General features: G+C 42.2%; 1 protein-coding gene across 4 annotated transcripts; it reads right to left on the bottom strand.

The window, feature by feature from the left end:
- Positions 1–666: 666 nt before the first annotated feature.
- On the bottom strand, positions 667–25540 carry mtmr1a (myotubularin related protein 1a). 4 transcript variants are annotated; one of them, XM_028564248.1, is made up of 20 exons: positions 25508–25526; positions 25159–25432; positions 22845–22950; positions 21815–21838; positions 20041–20064; positions 16648–16735; positions 15808–15902; positions 14645–14752; positions 13858–13956; positions 11719–11802; positions 10125–10274; positions 8294–8482; positions 7990–8175; positions 6750–6908; positions 6084–6131; positions 5082–5174; positions 3673–3786; positions 2773–2816; positions 1439–1571; positions 667–893 (listed from the first exon to the last, which is right to left on the bottom strand). In XM_028564248.1, the coding sequence occupies exons 2-20, from the start codon at positions 25263–25265 to the stop codon at positions 732–734; spliced, it is 2013 nt and encodes a 670-aa protein (XP_028420049.1). In that variant the 5' UTR covers positions 25266–25432; positions 25508–25526; the 3' UTR covers positions 667–731. The 4 variants fall into 4 exon arrangements, with proteins under 4 accessions (XP_028420049.1, XP_028420048.1, XP_028420050.1 ...); XM_028564247.1 differs by having other exon boundaries at positions 25159–25540; XM_028564249.1 differs by lacking the exon at positions 21815–21838 and having other exon boundaries at positions 25159–25540.
- Between the last annotated feature and the right edge of the window lie 2068 nt (positions 25541–27608).

Raw genomic sequence — 27608 nt, forward strand, 5'->3', positions numbered from 1 at the left:
AGAAGCATAAACGAGACTTGAGGCAGTGTTGGGAGGTGCAGGGAGCTGGTGGCACGGTTTACAGCTGAGGGATAACAGCGCCTTTTTTGGCACTGCTATTCCACCTTTTCTTTTTTTCTGCTCATGACTTTGAAGAGATGAAACATGAACAGTGGTTCCCATCACCGGCAGAGTAGAGGAAGAGAAGGTGTGAGGGAGCGTGCAGTGGTTGGGTTCCACCACTACAGGTCAAACTGAGCCCTGAGAGTTCTTCATACAAAAACACAGTGGGAGTGGGAGGAATCCCACAGTACCGGGGAAGCTGGTCTTTCTGAATGGGGAGTATTTTTATTTATTTTTTTTAAATAATATAAATAATAAGCACAGGTTCTGTGTCAGGCTAGTCTGTAATACTTTCTTTAAATACTTTTTTTTTTTTTTTTTTTTAACTTAACAGAGATTTTTCTTTGCTAAAACTGTATTTAGGATTGTTAATATAAAATTAGGAATCTCTTTGTAAAACCTCCTTCACATTGTAAACATCAGTATTTGTAAGTGGGCTAAAACACGCATGAAACTGTGTGTGTGTCCGTGTCTGTGTGTGTGTGTCTATGTGCGTTTGCATGCAGTTTTTTCTCTGTGTGTTACTGTGTGTGTCTGTCTGTGTGTGTTTCTACGTGCGTTTGCATGCAGGTTTTTCTCTGTGTTTCTGTGTGTGTGTGTGTGTGTGTGTGTGTGTGTGTGTGTGCGTGTCAGACGGCGCCGTGCAGGGGCGTTCCTGTGGAGTGGGAGGGCGAGTGTTCCGAGGAGGAGGACAGGGAGTGGGAGGTGGCGTCTCTCTGCAGCTCCTCCACCCTCCGCTGCAGCTCCGCCCTCAGGATCAGCAGCTCCTTCAGCGTCTGGTGCACCGGCACCTGGAACACACACATTTTGGGTATTTTTTTATTGTTTTTTAAGAAAAAATAAAGAATAAAGTTGGAATTTTAAAAGAAAAAGCTGTAATATCAGGAGAGGTGATGGTGGCTCTGCTAAATAGTCTCAGGAAGGAACTTGTTTTGGTGGAATCTAGCTAATTTCGTCCATAGCAAATCCCCACCAATCGGTGCCAAAATGTCCCAGTTAGAGAGGAAATGGACGCAGGCCTGCCTCGTTGCACGACAAATTTTCTTCTAAACTTGACATTTTCAGCGTGAGTTTGTTGTGAACAGAGTTTTGCGAGGCGAGGGCTGCTGGACTCTGGTCGTCGGGTCCCTGATGAAGACCTACGTAGTCCAGATGGACTGTTTTTGGAGGAGACTTGCATTAGAGGCCATTTTGTATCCGTGCAATGAGCCCTTCACACGAGATGGAATGAGCGCAGTACACCTGAAGTATCCAAAGATCACCACAAAGACCCAGCAGTGCTCCCTACTCCACTTCTTTCAACACCCCCTCCCCCCCTCCTCCATCGGCGGTGTACCTGGGGTCTCATGCGGGGGTTCCAGCGGGCGTAGTAGGCAGTCCACAGCTCCAGGTGTCTGGAGGAAACCAGGGGATACAGAACATGGTGCTGGTAGTCCACGTAGAAGGGGTTGCTGAAGTCCTCCGGCTGGCTGTTAGGGGACAACACTCAACAGTCAGAGAAGTGCTCCTCTCACCATCCCTCTTAAAGGACCACGCCGACTTGGGACAAAATTCGGACTTTGTCTTATTCACCGTGTCCCCCAGAGTTAGATAAGTCCATACATACCCTTCTCATCTCTGTGTGTGCCGGTTACCTCCAGGATCTGTGCTAAGCTAGGCTAGATGGAGCAGGTTACCTCCAGGATCTGTGCTAAGCTAGGCTAGATGGAGCCGGTTACCTCCAGGATCTGTGCTAAGCTAGGCTAGATGGAGCCGGTTACCTCCAGGATCTGTGCTAAGCTAGGCTAGATGGAGCCGGTTACCTCCAGGATCTGTGCTAAGCTAGGCTAGATGGAGCCGGTTACCTCCAGGATCTGTTCTAAGCTAGGCTAGATGGAGCCGGTTACCTCCAGGATCTGTGCTAAGCTAGGCTAGATGGAGCCGGTTACCTCCAGGATCTGTGCGAAGCTAGGCTAGATGGAGCCGGTTACCTCCAGGATCTGTGCTAAGCTAGGCTAGATGGAGCCGGTTACCTCCAGGATCTGTGCTAAGCTAGGCTAGCGGTGGGTGTGTCAGACAGAGTTACAACACACACAGAGATGAGAAGGGTATGTATGGACTTATCTAACTCTGGGGGATACGGTGAATAAGACAAAGTCCCAATAAGTCGGCGTGTTCCTTTAAAGCCCGGTTCAGACCAAAGACTCGCCACCACACCAGTGGAAACTTGCAACTTTTTGCAACCACAGCTTATCATCTCCATAGCAACGTCTCTTTGTACTACCGTTCAGAGGTAGAAAAAGAGTACAAAAATACTATACTTGAGTAAAAGTTCTATTACTTTGATGAACTTTTACTTAAGTACTTAAGTAAAATCACCGGTATAAAAATCTACTCAAGGAAAAGTAAAAAGTAGCTCACCTAAAATGTACTCAGAGTAAAAGTTACTTTTTTTATAGGATGAAATGGTCTTTTGCGATTTGATGAGTGCATAAAGCCCTACAGCGCTTTCCATTTGAGTTTGTTGACGGGTACTTTGCCAGAGCAACGGCGCAAAACAACGTTGGAGAGAGTAACGGATGGGATTTAAAATGTAGCAAACAAAACACACTTAATACTTAAAAACTACTCTAAAAAGTACACAAAAAACTACTCATTTGAGTAATTACAATTTAACGGTCAGTACGTTACCTGTTGATGTAGGACCACAGGGACACGGTCTGGGTCTGCACCTCCTACACAGGACACAGAGAGAGGTTAATGGGACAAGGCTCTTACAGACCCCTTACAGGCTGATTTAGGCTTCTGCGGAGGCTCCACGCAGAGCTTTCACGGTATCCTACGTAAGTGGCCTCAAGTTTATACTTGTGCGTTGTAGTCGGCGCCGATTACTTTAAGAGAGTAGCAGGGCCGGCATGAGTGCGTGCATGGCGAGCGCGTGGTAGAGCGAGTGAGAGAGTGACGGGAGGGGAGAAATGCAACGATACCAAGCCACGGCCGAGCGACGTGTCAATTTAATTATGCTTCTGCGTTAAATGGACGCCGTGGGTACATATGTAGGTAGGTGGAGATAGGTACCCTACACCGTAGCCTGATGGGCACTTTTCTTTCTTGGCCGTGGTTAGGTAGCGTTGCATCCCCCCCCTCAACTCATTTCCTGGTTCCTCCATAAACAAGGAGGGTTAACTTCTCCTGCTCCAGATTTCCCACCGTGGTCAGAAAGACCAGAGGAGACACTTTGTTTCTCTCACTAGGACTCTAGAGTCCACACACACACACACACACACACACACACACACACACACACACACACACACACACACACACACACACACACACACACACACACACACACACACACACACACACACACACACACACACACACACACACACACACACACACACACACACACACACACACACACCAGCCCTGCTATTCTCTTAAAGAGATCGACGCACACACCGACGCACAACCATAAACCTCAGTCCACTTACGTAGGCTATGGAGAAAGTTCTGCGTGGAGCCTCCGCACAACCATAAATCAGCCTTTGCCGCCCCCCCCCCCGTTAACAAAATGATGGCATGTACCTTGGCCGCCCTCTCCTGCTCACTGTTATACAGGAATGTACCAAACAGACAGCTGTAGAGGTGGTCCAGCACGGTGATCAGAAACAGCTCGTTGAACTCAAAGGCTGCTGGGAACTGCAGTCAGAAGGAAACAGAAGTGATGAGGAGCAACAAGTGGAAGGCTTCTAAATGTCTGCCATTGAGCCCCCGTGCACATGAACAGGCTCATTCTCATTGGCTGAGCATATCAGTGTGTATTTTATGTGTGCTGCTTCATGACAATGAGTAACCACCACAGACTGTAACAATAATGGGCGTAGCAGCAGTGATGTCATAGTACTGTCCTTAAGCAGAATGGTCACGTATCTGTACTTAATGTCAGTATTTATATTTATGCAAACTTTCACTTTTACTCCACTACATTCCCCCTAAACATCTTTCTTGTTACTTGCAAGAAATGTTTTCATACGAGTGAAAGATAATTTTTTCATAATTTTTTATTTTAATTCTGTTTTTCTCTTTGTTGATGTCAGACTTTGAATTGGATGTTTAGGAAAGTGTGGAAACCCTGAATAGTGTGCTTCACTATAAGAAAGCCACAATAAAGTTCATAAGCAAGGTTTTTTTTAAACTTTTATTTATACTAAATTTAGTTACGTATGTAAGTATAATAAGTACATCTGATATCATAAAATGACTGATGATACTCAACATCAGTCAGTATATATCTGGAAAAAAGTTATTTCTTTTTTCTCTATGATTTCACTTGAAACTTGTTTACCACATTGATGATTATTTATCTAGAATCTCATTGTAAAAAATATTTAGTGAAAGCACCATTTGTCAACCCTACAATATCGTCTCAATATCGATATATCTGGTGTAGAATATGGTGATATCTGATTTTTTCCATATCGTCCAGCCCTAAGTGGTAGCTAGCTAGCTAGCTTGGTTGGTTGGCTGAATGCTGAACAAGACATTTTCAGTCAACTGAATGTTCCAATTAACTTCAATGAAGTAAAAAACACATAATGAGAGGGCCAACGTTTAATAGAAGAAAACAGCCCAAAAAATAAGTGCACAGCTCTTCCCAATCCTACCTACGGCACCTGTAATGTACACAGGGCCATGGATACGCATCGCTAAGCCCCTGTCCTTGATTCATGCTGTATGGAAAAAGATTTGAAATTCGCGACTGAGACCATGAACTCATTTTGAAAATGTTTACTGAGGTTAATAAATGAAGTAAGTTTAGGGTCATTTTCCCATACACTTTACACCATAAACAGCTTTATGGCACTTTCGCATTGGCTTCACTTTTCAGGCCCAGAAGCTTTGTCCATTATTTCTTTACAATCTATGGTAGTCGCACATATACTCCAGTGTGTCAGGACATGTCCTGGGTTCGTAGTAGTTGGACGGAGACTTACCTGTCGAGTCATCTGCCAGACGCAGTCGATGAACTGGACGAAGAGAGGCGAGCGCTCGGAGTTAGCGTGGTTCTCGTCGCCGTGACCCACGCGCTGCAACACACAGAGCAATACTATCAATAGACATGGAACAGACTATGGACATCAGGTTTTATATGTGTGTAATATTTATCCAACATGAAGACAAGCGTGGCTGTAATGTGCATTTGGTGGAATGTAAGTACTGTACTTAAGTCCAAATGTTGAGCTACTTGTACTTTACTTGACCTTTTCTTTTCATGCCACTTTCTACTTCTATTCTGTTACATTTCAGAGAGAAATATTGTACTTTTTACTCCACTACATTCATCTGTTATAGCTTTAGTTACTTTACAAACTAAGATGTTTGCACACAAAACACATGCAGTTTATAAAATCTGATTGTTACAAAGTAAACTAGCCAACAATATAACAGCCTACAAGTCCAGCTGAAATGATCAGACCATTAAACACAAAACTGTTTGGATCTTTTACACTTTCTACGATGGGAGGATTTTTCTACATTGAGTGCTTTAAGTACATTTCCCTGATGATGCTTACATAACTTTTACGTAAGTAACATTTTCAATGCAGGACTTGTATTTGTAACAGAGTATTTTTTACAGTGTGGTATTAGTACTTTTACTTAAATAAAGCATCTGAATACTTCTTCCACCACCGGTGATGTGTCACACAATACGTATAAGTATGAAAAGTGGGATTTTCGCAACTTTTTTCATGAATGATTTGGTGGTGCACCCATACTTACTTTGTATTTTTAATTTTCTTGTTGCCATGTGCTTTTTATGTTGCTGGTAAATGTTATATTGAGTGTTGTTTTCTTGTTTGAAACCAGGAAAATATGCATCAAAAATGGAGTTGGGTTTTAGACGTGTAACTACACCCTGTGAGTCTAGGAGTCATTAAGGATGATGTAAGGGTGATGTAACGATGATATCATCGGAATAACGCCCTGTTCCTTACAGCAGCAAACTTGTGTCCAAAACTTATCCACTCCTTCTCCACCAGAACCTGCAAACACACACACACACACACACACACACACACACACACACACACACAGTATATTATTCTACTACTGTACAGATAAAGACTACAGTACATAGTTGACACACAGTACGTTTACATGCACACTAATATTCCACTATTATTCCTAATATGACAATATTGCAAATTTGATATGGCTCGTAAAACAGCATATCCAATTTGGATATTTAAGACTTTTTTCTGAATTTAGCATTTTTCATTAAGACGTGGGATATTGCGGTATTATTCGGGTTTTAGAAGCATTCTTCGGACATGTATACAGCGCATTCTGAATCAGGGTTTTTACTGCAGTTTGTGACAGTTTACGGCCTCTTGCCTGTTTACGGTGAGGTCTGTGCGTTGCTATGGTTGTTTGCAGGGCTGTGGAAGAGAAGAGATGCATGGCCAAAAGAAAAAGAAGGAGAAACACACCTACTTTTAAACATTACGAAAGACTTTCATTTTAAATTTGGTTTGCATGGCTGCATGCAAACGGGAATAATAGTGGAATATTCATTTTCATTAACAGCTTAATCGGAATAAACACAAAAAACTGGAATATTGTGTGCTTTTCAATGTAGTTATTGTGATGCGGCGACTGACCTGGAATCCTCGGAGCGTGCGGTAGTGACTGTCCAGCATCAGCATGGCCAGAGAGCTGAGCTGGGCGGTGCGGTCCCAGCCGTCGCTGCAGTGAATCACCACCGACGTCTTTCCAGACTCCAGCTTATCCGCTATCTTTGCTGCTCCTGCTAATAACAGCTACACACAACACTTACATGTGAGTGTACTGCCAGTACAGTATATTAATGACACACCCTTTGCAGTTAAAGGGTAATTTCTGTATTTTTTCAACCGTTTTTATCCTCCGTGTCCTCCTTGGCTACTAGCAGCTGTGTGGAGGAGGGGCGGTGTGCGATTACGGAAGGCTTGTATCATGTGGACGCGCCGACAGTTTTGTTGTCATTACTTAGAATTCCTCATTACTCAGAAAGTATGCACGATTGCCTTAAGCGAGACCACTGCCGTCGGCATCAGTGAAACAAGCTGCAATGTAGTTAATGGGCAAAGGCGCACCTTCAATTTACGTTCACTAAAAGTGCTGTTTTACCGCTGACAGGCTCAGATTATTACATATACTATATACTAAGTGATTCTATCTGACAACATTATGGAAAGGATCCCTACAGAGATAGACCTTTTTGTTAAAGAGTAAGATCACCATCACCAAACCCACCAGACTCCATTTAAATAAACATTAATTTTATCAGAAACAAAATCAAAAGCCGTCTTGGTTCGTCTTTCCTCTGTTCCAACAATCACCACTCTGGTTTGGTTGAAATAAACCCTTAATTCTCCCATTTACATGTGGAGATATGCTGGCTCTATACACGCTAAAAGTAATGATTATTTACATGGAGTCTGGTGGAAATATGCTGGCTCTATACACGCTAAAAGTCCTGATTATTTACATGGAGTCTGGTGGGTTTGGCGATTTCCAGGCTATTATTGCTTAAACAAACATTATCCGACTCTTTTAAAAAAGCTCTATTTCTGTAGGGATCCTTTCCATAATGTTGTCAGACACTTCGAATAATAATCTGAGCCTGTAGGGTGTAAAAACAGGACTTTTAGTGGACGTCAATTGAAAGTGCACATTTATCTATAGGATTGCGTTGTTTTTTTTATCACTTTAACACCAATGCATGGTAAAATAGGGTCCAGGTTGAAAAATACCAAAATTACCCTTTAATAGTTTACAAATTTTAAGACAATAAAACAACCCTGGAGATTTTCTATATTGTTAAAAAAAAAAACTATTATCCTTTCTTGTGTGAGTTACCCGTATGTACTCCAGCCAGTGTGTCTGGTCGATAGCGGAGTGCCAGTGGGCTTCGTCTATGGTGGGATAAACCACGTCCTTCATCTTCCTCAGAGACTCCCTCATCACGTGGATGTTGGGGATTTCCAGGAAGTTCAGCTCCACGTTTTGGTAGAAGCTCTCACTTTCATACCCTCCATCCTTAGCCTGCATGTGGTGGAGGCAGCAGAGGCGGAAGGGATTGCAAGGAGAAAGAGAACAAAATCAGTCAACGTGTGACACGAAGGTGAGGAGAGAGGGAGAGAAAACAGGAAGCGGGCTGCACCTTGTTGGTGACTGCTACACTGCTCTGCCGGGCGTCGAAGATGGTCAGCTTGTGGGACTGAGCGTTGGCGTCCATGATGACTTGGAGGTAGCGTTCGTCCTCTTTACAGCGGCGGTCTGAAGGGCCGACTAGCGGCTGGCTGCAGCGGACGATGGTTGCCTGAGACTCCGGGTGAATCCAGGACAGGACCTACAGGAAGACCAGGGTCAGTTCAGGGCCAGGAGGACATGTCAACATGTCGCTTTAATATCCTGAACACACACTGCAGATTATTCTGACACGACACACACACACACACACACACACACACACACACACACACACACACACACACACACACACACACACACACACACACACACACACACACACACACACACACACACACACACACACACACACACACACACACACACACACACACACACACACACACACACACACACACACACACGTCCTGCTGCCACAAATACTCATTAGAGCACCAACTGTGGATTGATCCGCCGCTGAAAAAAGTCCCCAACAAATGCACTATTTCCCCTTGTATGAGTGATGTTTGCACAACTACAATGACTAGCTGTTTTGGGGAATTACTTGAAAAATGTAACTTAATATTTGTAAACTGTTTTTTTCAGTTTTCTTTCGCTCACAAATAATTCCGTTTTATTTTTTTTTCTTTCATATTTTGAGACTCTTTTACACATTCACAAATCTGAATATACACAAACAGATTGAGATACAGTGTCATAAATTCTTACACACATTAGCAAATAATATAGCTACAATACTACTAATTTCTACATAGACTGTACATAAAGATGGATGACGCGTCTCCACTTCCTACCACTGTACAAAAGCGAAGCCAAGTTATTCTGGAATTACGGGCGCTGCCATGTTGTAATTTTGGAGCCAGAGTCTGCGCAGTAGTGATCCGATGGACCCATATACCCGCCCGACCAATCACGAGTCGAGAAGGATTTAGGCCATGTTCACACTTGGTATCTTTTTTGACAAGAAAAAATTGACTAGGACGCTTTAGTAGTTTAAAAAAAAAAGAAGAAAAAGCTGGCAGCGTTTTGGTTCCAAAAAGCAGCCGAGATGGCTTTTGTTGCTATAACAACAGCTATTATATACAGTATTTATATATGTATCAGTGTCTGTGTCCAAACCGGCAGCAACAGATGCCGTCCACAAAGAGCCTGGGTGGCCACAAAGAGTGGCATATGGCAGGCAGAAAGCATTTCTATATGTCTCTCTGTCCTGTTCTTCACATCAGTGAGGCTTTCTTCTCTTGTTTCAACGAAGTGAATACTTGACGAACTATCCATCACCTCTCGCGCCTGGATTCTCAACGTCCCGGCTGCTGCCCGGTCTTTGAGACACAGCTGTTGTCTGTTTTTTTTTAATCACTACACGGTTCACAACACACGGTTAGTTAGCGTAGTTAACACTACACACAGTGAAATTATGTGTTCTGTTTTTATTTCACGCATACTATCTGCTTTGAGTGAGTGAATCTGTGGGCTGAGCTATTATCACAGAGCTGTTTGTTTTGGAGAAGAGTTGTCAGGCGAAGTGGAAGAGAGCGTGTCACGGAGGATAATGGGAGCCATGCCAGTAAAACTGTTAGAGCACATTTTTGAAAAGTTTTGAAAAGCTGGTTATTTATAAATTATTATTGAAATGTTATATTTAGTGTATTAGTGTAGTGTGTAGTAACCCCCCGGTCAGATGCCAACCCTACCACCTTAACTAACACATTTTCTGCGGGAAACCCTGTACCGAGTTCGGTACCCAACCCTACTGTACGGTATGTGCTTCTCAGACTGACCGGGATGCGGTGCTTGGCTCGAAACACAGCCACCCGTCTGATGTCTTCTTCTGTAATGTTGGTGGGGATGACCAGGGTGGAGGGATAGGTGTCACACAGCTCATAGGTGCTGTTCATCTTGCTGATGGTCCAGCTCTCATTAGGGAGGCCCTGGCAAAACACATCACATTCCATATAATATTACTATTCAGGGTTTCCTGTGGAGCCAGACTTTCCATCCGTACAACAGCAGTCATTGGTCCATTCTGTAGTCTTTCTATCACTGTTAAGCTATCGTCAATCAAACTCCACGCAGACACTGCACAGACATTTTAATATTAAAAGTCGTCCAGCAAACATAATCGCTGCCTTTACCTTTAAGCTTTGAATATTAAACTTTTTGCAGGAAGGGTTGAGTTGCATTCACAGTAACTTAACAGCAGTTACCAAAAGAAATGGCAGAGTGGAACTGTAATTAAATAATAATAATAATGAAACGGTATTTGTGTTAAAAAAAGAGAAAGTGAGAGCAGCACGAGGTGAGTTTAACATATAGATTTACTGATGGAATTATTTAAGTGTATATATAAAGTTACACAGTACAAATCTGTAGAACATTCTCCTAAACTCAGAAACCATGACACCAAAATGCCATCATGACCATAGCAACAACATAATCAACAGATAAATATCAATACAGTCACATGGTTTTGTCATTGGAGCCTTTATCAGACAAACACTTTGGCTACACTGCACGCGTAACTGGCTGAACCTGTAGCACACACACACACACACACACACACACACACACACACACACACACACACACACACACACACACACACACACACACACACACACACACACACACACACACACACACACACACACACACACACACGGCGTAAGATTGTGGGAGTCACAGGCGAGACGGTGGGCTTTTCTTTGGGATTGTTTTTGGAGCCGGCACAGCACTGTAAAACGTCAATCTACTGTCAGCTATTGTGAAATGACGCAGGTGACAGGAAACAAGAAATAAAAATAGAAACTCTCAAAACGTTCATTGACATTCATTACGTCGTTTCCTGTATATCGGTAGTTTCCTTTAAAAGAAACAGACACTTTATGATCCATTTCTGTGTAAAAGGGCCACACACACCTTGCATAAAAAATCTAATTAGAAAACTTTCCATTTCTACACTTGTAGAGGAGATTTCCGAAGTGCATACGCACTATGGATAGACCGATTTATCAGGCCGTTTTTTTGGCAGTTTGCAGATTATCTCTGGTGTATTATTTGCCTGATAACCGATAAAGTTAATTCAACACCATCTGACTATCTGTTACTGGGGATTAGGTTTCTAATGTATTAAATGATTGCTTAAAGCATTTAAACAAGTTTTGTGTCAAAAGAATGCACTGCATATCGGTTCCAAATATCGGTTAATGGTAACCACTAATAATCGGTGGATCCCTAATACCACCGCATTGATTATAATGGAAGCGTAGTGTTGGAGCATTCGCTCGGCATACGTTAAGCGTGTGTCCGGCCCGTTAGGAGTCTGTCAGACTTTGTGTGTGTGCGAGAGATGGATGGGGGTGTCGGTGCAGATACCTGGCGTCTGTACTCTGCTGCCGGGTCGTACACCTTCCAGCCGTCCACAGGAAACTGCTCCTTGTACAGGAAGGCAAACAGGGGCTGCCAGCGGGCGACACAGGGTGCACGTTAGCGTGCAGCCACGGTCACATTTACATGCAGTTTACAAACTGTAGTTCACTTTATGGAAGGTTCTCCTAAAATACATCGGATTTACACTACTGATACCATTTATACATCATACTTCTATTCCACTACATCCCAGTGAGAAACATTGTACTTTTCCCTCCATTTCATTTATTTGACAAGTAAAATTACTTGTTACTCTGCAGATTTAGATTATTGATACAAAACATAAATCAACTAATAAATGATGATGTAATAATATAGGTGGGACTACCCAGGAGTACATAAAGCCATTAAAATGAGCTCCACTTTTACCAGCTGCAACATTAAAGTGATGAACACATTAATGCATCAATAATTCTAATCCAATGATATAATATATATTATTCTGCATAGTATATTTTGATGCTCATGCTTTTAAAGTACGATTTTGAATGCAGGACTTTTACACAGCATATCTACACTGTAGCATTACTACTTTTACTTAAAGGGTAACTTCGGTGTTTTTTTAACCTGGACCCTATTTTCTTATGTTTTTTCAATGTCAAAACAACAATCTTTGACATTGGTCCAGTATTAAGCGAGAACACTGCATGGCAGTCAGCGAAATAAGCTCCAATGTAAGTTAATAGGGCAAAGTTCTGTCCGGCTTGTATTTACCTTCACAAAAGTGCTCGTTTGCCACTGACCGGCTCAGATTATTATTCTAAGTGTCTGACAACATTATGGAAAGGATTTCTAAGGAGTTCGACCTTTCTGTTAAAGAGTAAGATCCTTTTTTTAAAACATAAAAACATCCATGAACTTGCGTTCGCTAAACCCACCAGACTGTGTAAATAAACAGTCATTTTAGCATCGTAAAATACACTTCAGTCAAAGTCAACAGAAACTAAATTAAACTATGAAAAGCCGTTTTGGGCCACTTTTCCAACCATCACAACTCTAGTTTTGGTAGAAATAAACACATAGTTTACCGATTTACATGTGAAAATATGTTGGCTCTATACACGCTAAACGTATTGATTTTTTAAATGGAGTCTGGTGGGTTTAGCACTAGCGACCTCAGAGCTGTTTCTGGTTAACGAGAAAGGTCTTAAAGAGGTTTTAAAAAGGTCTATCTCTGTAGGGATCCTTTCCATAATGTTGTGAGACACTTAGAATAATAATCTTAGCCTTTCAGTGCCAAAAAACAGAACTTGTAATGGACCAAACTGACCATGCAAATTTGCCCCATGGGGTTACATTGCAGCCCGGCTGCGACCATGCTGGTCACAGCGTTCTCAGAATCAGAATCAGCTTTATTGGCCAGGTCTGCGTAAACAAACAAGGAATTTGACTCTGGTAATCTTTGCTCTCAAAGTACAATAGAATTTACAAAAGATACAGTATACAATAACAATTAAAGAGAAAGAGGGAATAGTGCAATGTCTGAGACTAAAATATAGTGCAAGGCAGTTCGGTGCAATGGTAAGAGATTAATAACAGTACTGTAATTGTAAGATTGAAATAGACATGGGGCAGATGAGCAGAACAGTGATAATTGACTTGGTTCATTGTTATGGTGGGGGCTATTTCTGAGTGTTCGACAGATTATCGGCTGGTTTTGTGACCAGGATGTGAGGGGTCTCGCTTAATACTGGACCAATTTCAAAGACTGTTGTTCCCATCAGTCACTTACACACAAAAACATGGGAAAATAGGGTACAGGTTGAAAAAAAAAAAAAAAATCTGAATTACCCATAAAGTAAAAAAAAAAAAAAAAAAAAACTGAATACTTCTTCCACCCCTGCTCTGCTCTGTAGCCAATGAAGACATGTGTGTAGAATGTAATGTAATGTAAAAAGGTTAGGTGTAATAAGCAAATGCTCCAACCTACATCTTTTTAGTCATTATTGATTATAAGTTAAGATGACACTGTTTGAATTAAGGTGACACATTATATTGTTTTGTTTTACCATTTAGGTTACGTATGTGATATTGTTTATCTATGTGATCGAAATAAACTAAACTAAACATGTGAGTGACACTGACCAGGCTGTGTGAGAGGGGGAAGGCGTGTTTGTCCAGCAGCTCCACCACGTCCGGGTGGCTCTCCTCTGTCTTATAGGCAAACCTGGGACTCCTCATGTCCTGACCAAGGGAGGACATCAGAGCATCAATCTATTTTCAGTGGCACTGCAGACGCATTGCACTTAAGGTCCCCAAATGAAGGTCAGAAACTTTCAAACTTTAAAAAAATAAATCTTTACACACTTCCTCTGAAAATGTTGTCTGTCATGAAAAAATTCGGAGCGGGTTCAATTTTCTGCGTTTTTTTTCACATCCCTAGCAAACATTTTGATGTGTTATGAGGAGGGCAAGGTATGAGCCTATCCTGAAATTCACCACAGGAAGACGCTTGCAGAGTGCAATGTATCCTTTTTAATAGCTCACACGTTCTTCTATCAACAAGTCGGACGGTAATGTCCAAGAGGATGATGATGAGGGAGAATGGAAGAGGGGAAGATGAGAACACAGAAGACAGAAAAAGGAGAGCAACAGTGGAGACAGAGAGAGGACAGGCAGAGAGGTGCTGTCAAGGGAGAAAAGTGAGGGATGAAGTGAGGGCAAAGGAGAGTAGCAGTATTGTTTTTGCCTACATTTTCGCAACGGATTATTTAAAGGTCCAGTGTGTAATGTTTTTAGTCTGTGTTGCCCGTTCACAAACTTGTCCTTTTTTCATCAATATTTACCTCCACCATCAATTCCAAGTATTCCTTTTGGCTTGAAATTTTACATTTGCGTTTGCATGAACTGGGGTCAGTGGGTTTTCCGGTACCTTGCAGACCAGCTCCAGGCCTTTGGTGTTCTCTCCCTGGTTGGGAACACTGATGGTCTCCAGTCTGCTGATCACTCCCAAGTTCACATCCAGAACAAACGGAGACTCCTGCATGTGCACATGTAGCGGAGTCTATGAGTTCACTTGCCATCACCGTCACTGTGTATTCATTTCAATTGACATTTTATATGATTTTATTATCAGCCAGTACATTTTTTTTTTTAATACTGTTAACAGTCTCGTTTTAAATACTGCTTTTTCTATCTCGTTTGGATATTTTCCGGAGATTTATTGTAGAAGTAAAAATTGGTTGCTATGGAGAGCTGGTCAGTGTGTTTTGTATTTATGTCATCTTTAGCTTTCAGTTACTTTAGTGAATGCAGTTAATTTTGTTTCTTTCTGGGTTTTAAATGGTGTTTTCTGTATGTATCGTGTTTTTGCTAGCTTCATTTGAGCTTAAATTCAATCCGTTCTTATTTGTTTTAGCATTCCTTGGGAGACTGGCTGTGACAAACTACTGTAACTGTTATCCTGTGTTACTTACCAAGTAATAAACTGCTGGTCGGAGTGTGCGTCGTTCATTGATACACACAACACACAATTTGTTTTTTCAGATGTGTGTTTGTAGTAGTTTTAGTTTAGTTTCAGTTGTTCAAAAAGGTTTTAGTTTTTCATATATTTAGTTTTAATTTTAACAGTACAGTTTTAGTTTGTTTTTTGTTAGGGCCAGATAATGTCTCAGAAGTATGTAGCTAGACATCCACACAGAATACAGGGTTAGAGAATTGCATATGAACGGCCATGCTATTTAATGTTTAATCTTTGTGAAGTCATTACGGCACAGCGCCATCTCCTGGAATGTCAATGTCAACTCTGTTCAGTTTCTGTAAAAAAATAAAAACTTAAATGATTTGGGTGTATTTTTATTAGTTTTTTTTTAACCTGGTAATATAGTTTCAGTTTAGATTTATTTTTTCTTGAAGATTTTATTTTTTTATTTTGTTTCAGTTTACTAAAATAATTTTTCACTGCTTATTTTCGTTTACTATAATAACCCTGGGTACAGAATAACATTAACACACAGCTACGAAGACACACACACAGTACTGCACCGAGGAACAACAGTCCTGTGATCATTAATAATAAAATGAGATGTGAAGTACCCGTTCCGCACTGGTGAAGTAGAGTTTGTAGTCTGTGATGGTCAGGGTTCCATTAACCAGACCGCTGAATGGACAGATATACATCACATCCTTGACTGCACACACACGCACACACACAGATTGTGAAACAGAAACAAAAAGGTACTGATTAATGGGGCAGGTAAAGAATTCACTGTGAGGTTTTAAAAAGAAACATTGCCTACTACATAATACTAGGGGTGTCACGAGTCTCCAAATCCACGATTCATTTAGTCTTTCGATTTTAAGGTCAAGATCTGATACAATTTCCGATTGAAATTGTTCTTCAGCAGTGACGGCAATGCTACAACAGGAGCCACCAGATGGCAAAAGGGTCCTTTGCAACAACAGTTTGAGGTTCTCTGAGTTTACAAGGTGCAATTGACTGCACCATTAGTTTAACGAGGTGCACCTGAAGGCTGCTACCATAACTCAGTCACGTGGAAGGCAAAATGTTGCCACACCGGTGACTTCAGGGAAGCGGGAGGATTTTCCAGTTCTGTTGTTTCTTCGTTATCTCCGACTCCTGCAGTGGCCATGGTGTCTGGGAAAGAGCAGTTACGGGCTACTGGTAAGCTAATGTTACCCTGTGTCTTTAGCTGCATGCTCCCAGCCGGTAAGCTACCCTGTGTCTGTGGTTGTTTTTCTTTGACGTTCGCAAGTAGGCGCGGGTGGAAAGAGAAGAACATACTGGGGGAATCGCTGCTTTTCATTTCGATTTTCGAAATCAAAAATGTTGAAAAGAACTTGACACCCCTACATAAATGACACTCCTACATAAACCACATAATGGATATGGACACAGGGGTGAGGTTACTGTACCTGTAGTCTGGACGGACTCTCCTGGTAGCAAAGGAACCTGGTTCTGGAACATTGTGACCTGCGCCCCGTATCTCAACGCTGGAAGGTTCTGTACACAACACAGAGCAATCAGCGGGACCACAACACCCAGCATGCACCACTGACACCTAACAGAGTACTACTGAACATGTTGCTGATGATGCTGGACTGAGAAGTAGACAGCAATCACCACTGCAGACTAAAGTTTCCGCTGTTTATTGTTAAGGGTTTTTTCTCTGGAACTGTATTCAGATGACCCCTGCTGCAAGCTAACCCAACACATATACACACACACACACACACACACACACACACACACACACACACACACACACACACACACACACACACACACACACACACACACAGACACACACACGGTTAATGAGAGGGGCATGCTGCCGTCACAGACAAAGAAATGAACCATGCCCTTTCAGGTGTGATGAGACATTCACACATATGGATTAACACTGGAGATGTTAACAGGAGGCCGTTAACTATTCAACACTCAAAATGTGTCCAGCAGCGGTGCTGTATAATATCTATAATATATTAATAGAAACTATAATATCACTACAGCAATGAAATAAAATGTATGCCAGCCAGCACATTAAGGGAAAACACTACACTTCCCACAATGCAAATCCACAGCATCTTTCATTAGACCCTCCCTGTCTGATGAACACGTCTTCAAACTCCAAACGTGTACGCTGCGTTTGTTACTTGCAGTCATTCCGTGGGACAACAGCACCAAAGGGAGACGAGACAGACCGAGAAGAGCAGCAGGATGAGGCGTGCAGCCCGGGACAGAGAGGGAGGAAAAAGAAGGGACAGACAGACAGAGACAGAGAGACAAACAGACAGAGAGAGACAGAGAGAGAGAGACAGACAGACAGAGAGACTTGCCAAAGCATTGGAAGGATGCTCAGAATCACTTTCTCCATGGTAACAAAGACCTTCATCTTGTGAATCTTGCTGCCGGGGAGAGCCAGCATGGAGAAAGTGAGAGACGGAGAAAAAGAGAGAGAGAGAGAGAAAAAGAGACATTATACAGTAAAAAGACATCATTCTATTTGTAGGGTATTGTTATTGTTGAGCCCGGTGTTTCCTTGTAGGTTTAAATGTAAACGCTTTACATATTCTGCATTCACATAATTATATATCCAAAGTGTGTTGGCTGGCTACAGTCCTTGAGAGTTTCAAGACAAGAGAGCATCTTGTGATGGGATCCCAACATACGCTCTAACTCTGCCCTTATTTAGAGCTCAGCTACACACCTCCAACATTTCCTGACTGCATCTTTTACAGCTGTGAAGCTATCGCACTGACAACATCTGTCCACAGACAGACAGACAGAGTCAGACAGAGTCAGACAGACAGACAGAGTCAGACAGACAGAGTCAGACAGACAGACAGAGTCAGACAGAGAGTCAGACAGAGTCAGAAAGAGAGTCAGACAGAAAGACAGAGTCAGACAGAGAGTCAGACAGACAGAGAGTCAGACAGGCAGAGTCAGACAGACAGACAGAGAGTCAGACAGACGGACAGACAGAAAGTCAGACAGACATATAAACACCTGACAAAGTACTCAAAACCACTCTGTGGTAGTTACTGCTACAATACATTTTACCATGATGAGAGACACACACACACACACACACACACACACACACACACACACACACACACGTTACTTACAAGGTGAAAAAAACTGATGCTGTTACGACTGAGAGAGATATATATATATATATATATGTAGTCTTGCATTGCCATGGGCCTGTTTCACAGAGCAGGGTACCTAAAGTCCTAAACGTAGCTTTATCAAGTTACCTTTAGAACTCACTCAAATTTCCAACATAATACCAATTCAGTTACCTCAACCCAGGGGATCTGCTGATACTGATCATTTATTAGAGGTTATTTTAATATGTAAGGCTACATGGGGGAAAGGGATTTCCACTGGGACTGAATGAATGGGACACAAAACGTTACAATGACAGAGAAACTGGGACTGTGTTGATGCTGGCGTTTACCATGTTCTTCATCTTAGCAAAGTTAGCTAATATGCTTTGCTAGTTAGCACTTAAAAAGTACAACTGATGCCAATGGGAGTGCCATTTAATTTTCAGGTATTTAGTAATAAAGTCTTGGACAAATTGAAAGTTTGAGCTGATGATGGTGCTAGAGGAAAGGTCAGAGTTAGGTCTGAACCACATTTCACGACAATCCATCCAAAAGTTGCCGAGCCATTTCAGTCCGAACCAAAGTGGACAACTGACCAACGCAGTGTGGCAGTCAGGGTCTAACAGGGAAGATTTAAGTGATCCACCCACTGCAGAAAAAAAAAAAAACTCTTGTTATAGGAGTTCCAATTCACAGAGTGCATGTAGGGCTAAAGGACAAAGAAGAAGCATGAAGAAAGGTACAGAGACAGAAAAGAGGAAGCAGACCGAGCTGGGAGAGGCAGAGATGAAGTGTACAGTGGCTCCGATGGAGGAAGTGCTGATGGTGAACCTGTGGTTATGATCTGCAGGCATGTTCACACACCTCAGACACACAGTCACATCCTGTCAACTCTGCACTAAACAGGACCTGCACATTCCATTGTTGAAGAAGACAAAGGGTGCGTAACATGCTATTTAGTAGGCTGAAACGTACGTAAATAGTACGTGAATTGCATACTACTTCTGATGAAATACTACAGTATGCAAAACACTGGACACTACGACAGCTTAAGTATCCCACAATGCAATGCGGTAGTAACAACAACGTTCGAAGCGGACAGCAACAATGCAGCGCTGTAATGTCAAAAAACGCTTTCATTTCCATTCATACATATAAAAATCTGTGATTTTATCAACTGCGACTGTTGGTCTAGTTGCTTACCTTTTTCAGTAATTTAAGCCATATCTGGCGATGGCGCTAAAGCTGGGATCGGCAGCGGTTACCAGGGTAACCAAGTAGTGCAGAGTAAGCCATTTCGGACGCAACTAAAGACACAGCACCAAACTGTTGTTAAGCGCGACTATGACTTTCACCTATTCATGACATGCTCTGTGGCAACGCTGGACAATTGAATCTGATCTTTGCATCAGTGGAGAGAAACTCTGATACATCAGGTGGTATTTCATTTTTTCTGATGACATGCAGCAAAGGGCCGCAGGTCGAAGTTGAACCCGGCCCCGCTGCATCGAGGAGTAAACCTCTATATATGGGCGCCCATTCTACCAACTGAGCTGTCCGGGCGCCCAAACATAAACAAAAACACAATCCATCTTTTCTTTTTTTTCCAAAAGTCAAGAGGCCCAAAATGTTGCTGCATAACAGGAAGGAGGCGTTTATCAGAAGACAAGCTGATAAGTCTACAACTCTTACCCTGGGAGTCAGCCTCTTGGACACCTGGAGATTACACACACACACACACACACACACATTTACAAAAACAAATAGTTTTCACATGAAACGGAAACAACTATATTCAGGTTATATATCTTTCTTATTCATATTGTTGGCAAAAATCTATCTTTGAAAGTGCCCATGTCAAATAGCGCAATGTAGCCGCTCGATTTATGATGACACGTAGGTGCAAACACGCAAGAGCCCAAAGCAAATGCTACAGCAGAAACCTGCTACAGTATAATAAGGGAGCTGCACAACAGCTGAGCCAATACATATGTGTGAATGCACATTCCAAACCAAGCAACAGAAAAGCGCTGGCACGCTGAGCACACTTCTAATGTCTCGACTAAAAGATCATCTTTCAAATGTGTGAACACCACAAACTACGTTCAATAGGGGTGGGGGAATTGATTCACGTACGCATCGTGTTTCTTTTGCGACAATTTATGAAACGTATTCTGTTCGCTAGTGTTTCCGACTTCCGAGTACAAATGGAACGCACTATTATGACTGTAATGCGCCGACTGGGGTTGTTGTCATTTCTTTACATTTCTCATGGGGGAGGGCAACTAAACCTACGCACTGTAGCTTTAAACAGGAGGCAGGCTCCTCCAGCTCTGGTGGCTAACCTGAACCACGATGCTTCAGTCCAGTGGCTCCCAAAGTGGGGTCCGTGGACACCCAGGGGTCCTTGAGTGGGCTCTGATGCAAAAAAAGGGGAATCATTTTGTCACTAAGACTTTCATTATATTTCCTTTCATAAGAAACAGAATGACAGAATGTATGGCTATTTTGGTCATGGGTTTTATTTAATTAGGGCTGGGTACCGAATTCAATACTTTTTAGGCACGGACCAAATTGCCTCCTTAGTATCGAGTATCGAAAAATGCCTCCTCATTCAATACCTGAGGAGCAAATCTCATCGGCGTCAGTGAGCCAATAAACACGCAGCCTGCTTCTACCAAGATCTAATAATGCCGCTGATTGGCTGTCTAACGTTACACGTCATAGAGACACGCAGGTTACGCACAGAGACGCAGTAGGAGCTGACAAATAAAGAGAAATATTTTTCTGTTAGGTTGTAACTTATTTTTGTTAAAATGGATTTTTATAAAATTGGCATTGAAAAAAAAAAAAAAAAAAAAAAAAGCATCGTTCAGGAACCGGTTTTGAATGGTACCCAGCACTAAAAATGATGTCATAAAACATCTAAAAAGCTGGGTGATTGGGGAACCTGGGAGGAGATCTTATCAAATGGGGGTCCGTGGTCTAATTTGTGTCAGTTTGGGGCTCCTTCGTGTGAAAAGGTTTGGGAACAACTAGTGTACTACTCACACTGAAGAGACTTTGTGTTTCACACATGCTGAGGCGTAGAACTCATTACACTCTGTCCAGCAGCTATTATGTTGTCCGTACCCAAACTGAACAATGTTGCGTCTCTCAAACCCAACCGACTGCTCGGAGGACGAGTTGAAACGGTGAAACGTGTTCTTGTGGCAGGCAGAAGCAGAAGACAAACGCTCGATGGCGTTTTAAGCCCCCAACTTCGTCTTCCAGGCAGCGCTGCCTGGAAGACGAAGTTGGGGGCTTAAAACACCAAACACCAAGACAAACTGCCCACAGCAGCTCAAGAGTAGCTAATCCAAACGACGACAGCAGCTGTGACACATCACATTCACATACACTTAACACACCAAGCTCTGGCCACACACACTCAAAGGCATACATAGCACACATGGGCATACATTACCATGAAAGCGGGTCTTCTCCCAGCCTATCAGTTACAAAACACACTGATGAGAAATAGGGCATGCATTTAAATACTGTGTGTGTGTGTGTGTGTGTGTGTGTGTGTGTGTGTGTGTGTGTGTGTGTGTGTGTGTGTGTAGCTATGTTTCCATCCACTTTTGGAGATCGCTCATGCGAATAAAGCCGGGAAAAGTGTGTTTCCATCCAACGGCTTTAAGGCCAATAAAAACCTGTGCGCGATCACGCCACATGCTGTTTTGCGGTCAAAATGGTATATCTTTATTTCTTTAGCTCTATTTTAAGGTGTTCCCATTCATTTTTTGAATCGCACAACATTCGAGCTAACATTTGCGGGAAAAAAACAAAAGTTTTGCCAGCCAAAATGGCTGCCTACAAATGATTAATACTGCACACGTTGTAAAAGCGCTTATGTGCCAGCTGACAGCTATAATCCGACAACGACGACGCTATCAAAACATCGCTGTAATGTTGCAGATGCTAGATGTTATTTTTCGCTCTTAAAATCAATTTAAAAAGTCCTCATTCGTCCACTTCTTTGTTGACACCCGCCATGTCTGCAAAGAAAGCGGAAACACGTGGCGGAAATTACCTATGTTTTATGGCGGGTTGCAACCATAAAATCACCTAAAACATAATCGCAATTCATTATTTATTTGGCAAATAACGTTAGCATCAGTGTGCGATTCTGCGCAAAGATTGTTGATATTTGAACTCAACTGCCAAACAAATACCCCCCCCTTAGAAGCTCCGCCCCCGAGATTCACGGACAGACTGGCCTTCCCCCCTCCTCCCAAACTTTGTGTCGATAATCATGAAATTCAATTGAATTTTACGGTTTCCATAAGGTATTTTTCATTTGATATTACTTAATTCGCATTAAAACATGTGGATGGAAACATGGCTTGGAAACATGGTGTGTGTGTGTGTGTGTGTGTGTGTGTGTGTGTGTGTGTGTGTGTGTGTGTGTGTGTGTGTGTGTGCGTGTGTCTGTGCGTGCGAGCGTGAGCTACCTTGATGTCCCTGTTCCCGACCTCAGCTGGCACTGATCCTGAGATCTGACTGGAGATGGTGGCTGCGATCAGCTGTTTACACCACTCTACATGAGAACCTGTTGGACTGAAAGGACATAGACAAGAAAATATCAACTATAACAAGATAATGTTATGTTTTGCCCCCAATTCCTTCAACTTTGACAATTTTCCGATCGCCATCGAGCCGCCATCAATGTAACTCAACACTTCCTGCGCAGATGTTTCACAAAATGTAATCCCCTCCCTTTTCTGGTATGCTTTTGTTGTGTAACATCTGCAGGAAGTGTTGCTTTTCATTGGCTGTGGCTTAACTGTCATAATTAAAAAAGAATTAAAAAAACAGCAATATAGAAGTGATTACAAAAGTACAATGTTTATGTTGTGTTTTGTTATTATTATTCCAGCTTTATTTGAGCTCTTCTTGTTTCCATCTTGTGTCCAACAAAATGTTTGGGACATAACTCGGAGCTGTAACAGTTGTTGCTGTGCAATTAACTGTCTCAGCAATAGTTGCGATTAACAATAGAATTGTCTCTTTCTGTCAAATATAAAAACATTTATTTATTCTTTAATCCCAGGATACATCTTTTGGTTCTATCACTGTCATGTGACCCAGATAATGTAGTGACACAGGTACTCAGCCTATGAAGTAAACCATGCCTCTTCATTATCATTAAACATTATTTTCTAACTGTATCCCCCCCTCGTCGTTTTTGTTCTTATGAACATGTATAGCTTTAAATGCCAACAACTAGCATAGCTTTAGCTCAGCAGCCCGACCAATAATCACTTATATAATTACAATTTGGCACATCTAAACAAAATCAACAATTACCATCAACAGTCATACCCCTTAGGACAGGGGTCTTCAACAACTTTTAAACCAAGGACCTCTTAACTGAAAGAGAGATGGAGCAGGGACCCCCTACTACATATGCTGTATAAAATTAAGTTGCAAAATAAACTGGGCCTACAGTAACCTTAAGGGCAGCCTTAAGCCTATGTATACCTTTTTTTGTGCATATAATACTAAACTTTAAATAGTCTAATAATTGTTGGCATGATTTTATAAATCATGTTTTAATGTGATATACATGTGGCACAATGAATCCTCAGGATGGACTGGATCTGTGGATGGCCTTAGTGACTACCTTACCTATAGGCCAGTAAGCAGTGGGGATTTATATTTGCTAATAATATGTTGGATGTTAAAACTTAATAATTTGGTAAACAAACAATGGTAATAATAGTCTTGCATTGCCAGACCTTCATGGAAGAGGGTCTGGCTAGTCCACACAGCATTCTAGGATGGGAGAAAAACGTGCTCTGGTTTATTGGCATTTCTTTAAACCAATCACAATCGTCTTGGGGGGGTGCTAGGTGCCAGAGGGAGCCACGGTGCATCTGCAAAATAACCTCAGTAATCTTGACTTGTTTTGGTGGAACATGTGTACGTTCAAAGGTTGTTTTAGTTGTGCAACAGAAAACTCTGATTGGACAGATAGTCTAGCTACCTGTAGGTGGGTCGACCATACATTTACCATTCATATTTCACTTGATATTATGCTCGTTTAATGCATATTCTTGAAAAAATTCTGAATGTCATCATCAAGTCATAACCAAAACATATATGTGGAGACTAAACTAAGCTAATGGGCAATTTTATTCAAAATGGAAATAAAAGACCGTTGTCACTGCATTTGTAAACCTAGTTAGCTAACGTCACTGTGACGTTATAGCGTCGCCTACAGTACATAAACGTGACTGTGGTCTGCATTAGCCATATACAGTATATATGCTTTTATATATGTCAATGTATATATGTGCATTAGCGGTGGCTACTGTAACGTTACCCTATAAGCTAGGCCTGATTTACTGAGCTAACGCTAGCTATTAGCTGTCTGTTAACCCACTGGTAGACCATTCTGTCATGTCGAACATGTCAGGCTGTCGCCTCCTTGTTCTTAATACAGTATGGTGATTTTTAGATACGCTTGTAGCCTACTCACTGTTAGCTACTCCATCATAGCTAACGTTACTGTAACGTTACCGTCACTCCAAACTCCGTTTTTTTTTTTTTATTGGAGAAATAAAACATTTTTAAAAGTTGTTTGAAATGTTATGCATTGGGTCTACGCCGATTTAAAACCACGACTCTCTTGACTCATGACATGTTTTGTTGAATATTTCGTAGGAAATATGTGGAAAGCAAAAAAAAAAAAAAAAAAAAAAAAAAACTAGCTAAATGGCGACGTGTGACATATTCTTGTAACATCTAGTGTCTACTACTCACCTGTCCAGGGTTTCTCCGGTGGCTGGTGCGCCGGTCGGCGAGCCCCAGAGCTTTCTGTTCGAGCCTGCTCCGTCCGCCGCCCCGGCAGCTCCGGCCTGTTTCTCCATCTGCCAGACAACTGTTTACTTTCTAGGTCACTACTGTAGGGGCGGATGGCGGACGATTTCCTCTGATAATGAGGATGCGGATGAAATCAAACCAGTTGGTTTAATTCCAATGTCCGCCCTCGGCGCGCGCGCCTGCCTGTTTTTTCCGCTATAGGGCTCGAGGCTCACTGTAAAAAAAAAAAAGTGAGTATGAACGCTTCCTGTCATTTGGTTATTTGTGCTTCCTCCGGACTGCCTCTCACCCGCATCTCTTCCTCGCACTGTAGCTCTAGCCCCGCCTTTTTACAACACGCCCGGGATGCGAAGATGAGAGAAAGAACGCGCACGCGCGCGCGCGCACACACACACACACACACACACACACACACACACACACACACACACACACACACACACACACACACACAGAGATTGTCAAACAGGGTCGTTCATGCTTCGACAAGCATTCGGAAGTGTTATTACGTTCAGCTCCATGTCATTTGGCTTGTCTTGTCAGAGCTGGATTTGTGTATATTATATAATTATTTTTTATCATTTCCATCAAGAAGTAGGCTAATACATATACCAGCATACTGTGTAATTAATTTCATACTCCAATCGGAGTACAACGCCTACTAGTAACAGTACTCCTCTACTCCACAGGATATAAACCACACTCATGCATGCTCATACTTTTATATACCCACCTCCCCAACCATACACTCTCCATGCTTCCACTCATCCACATATACCATTTATCCACCTTCCACTCCTCCACACATGCATTCCCACTCATCCACATAGCCTATATCTTTCACATTTTTTGACACACAAACCCACCCACCCACCCACCCAGCTGGATTTAGATAGCTGGATTTTTTGTGAAGCTGCAGTACACTCTTAATTTCACTTCCTTGTAGAAAATGATGTGAAAGATGAGAGAGAGAGAGAGAGAGAGAGAGAGAGAGAGAGAGAGAGAGAGAGAGAGAGAGAGAGAGAGAGAGAGAGAGAGAGAGAGAGAGAGAGAGAATGACATGCAGCAAAGGGCCGCAGGTCAGAGTCAAACCTGGGCCAGCTGCGTGGAAGAGTAAACCTCTGCATATGGGGGCCCGCTCTACCAACTAGGGGCTGCAGATGAAAATTAGCCTGCATGGCTAAATCAAACACATTTATATTTTGGACTCGGTGCTCATGTTGATTAATGTGCATTGTCCCTTTTAAATAAAGAAAAAAATAAAATAAAAAAATAAAAACTCAAATAATGGAATAATCAACAAATGCAAGGAGCCAGAGTCAGAAATCCTTAAATTAATTTAATCAGTAATATTTACATAACAGGACCCATCCAACAAACTGTGGAGAGGATCTAACATGATTAAACGAAACACATTTTAAATGTATTCTGAGTTCACCTTCCCTTGTTGATGACAAAAAGATCCTGAAACACATTTCATGTGCATTTATTAAAAAGCAGGCTATATTATGCCACGAAACCCCTCAAACTACAACCCCCTACATTAATGAAAGAGTACATTTGAAAGGAACAATGACAGAGTACTTCTCAGCTTCATCGCCGCAGAGCCAGAGTGAATCTAAAAAGCTAAACAGATCCACCAGAGAACTGAGAGGAAGATGCCAGGGTTTCCCCCTAGTGTATTGTAAGCCTGGTGGCCCACCGGGACTAAGTTGCCCCCCATCTAGTCTCGCTTTGCCAGACCTTCCTCCACAGCGCTGCGGAGGAGGGTCTGGCTAGTCCACACGGCATTCCGGGATGAGAGAAACCCGTGCTCTGGTTTATTGGCATGTCTTTAAACCAATCACAAGGTGCCGGACGGAGCCACGGTGCCTCTGCAAAATAGTCTCGGGAAGGAACTTGTTTTGGTGGAACATGCGTACGTTCAAAGGTTGTTTTAGTCGTGCAACAGAGCGCCGTATACAGCGGACCAGTTGGGTTTAGTAAAAGAAGGTTGCTACAGTTGGGTTTAGTAAAAGAAGAACCGGTTGGGTTTAGGAAAAGAAGAACAAGGTTGGGTTTAGGAAAAGAAGAACAAGGTTGGGTTTAGGAAAAGAAGAACAAGGTTGGGTTTAGGAAAAGAAGAACCGGTTGGGTTGAAATCTGCCGTAGCTTAGCAGTCTTAGCTGTTTTTTAAATTCTCAATTTAGCGATTCCTTCCATGATTCTGTTAACGCAGAAACTATTGGGCTCTACATTAATGCTCTGTGACGGGCCTCCAACCGGGCTGAACAACTTTTCTGGGGGAAACCCTGCATGTCATGGTTTGTGACAAGTGAACAGTAACGTTAAGATTCTGTCTTTTCATCCTGGGTTTAGCGAGTACAAACCAAAAGAAATGCCCTCAACAA

The sequence above is a fragment of the Perca flavescens genome, chromosome 19 (genome assembly GCF_004354835.1).
Source record: "Perca flavescens isolate YP-PL-M2 chromosome 19, PFLA_1.0, whole genome shotgun sequence".
Classification (NCBI taxonomy): domain Eukaryota; kingdom Metazoa; phylum Chordata; class Actinopteri; order Perciformes; family Percidae; genus Perca; species Perca flavescens.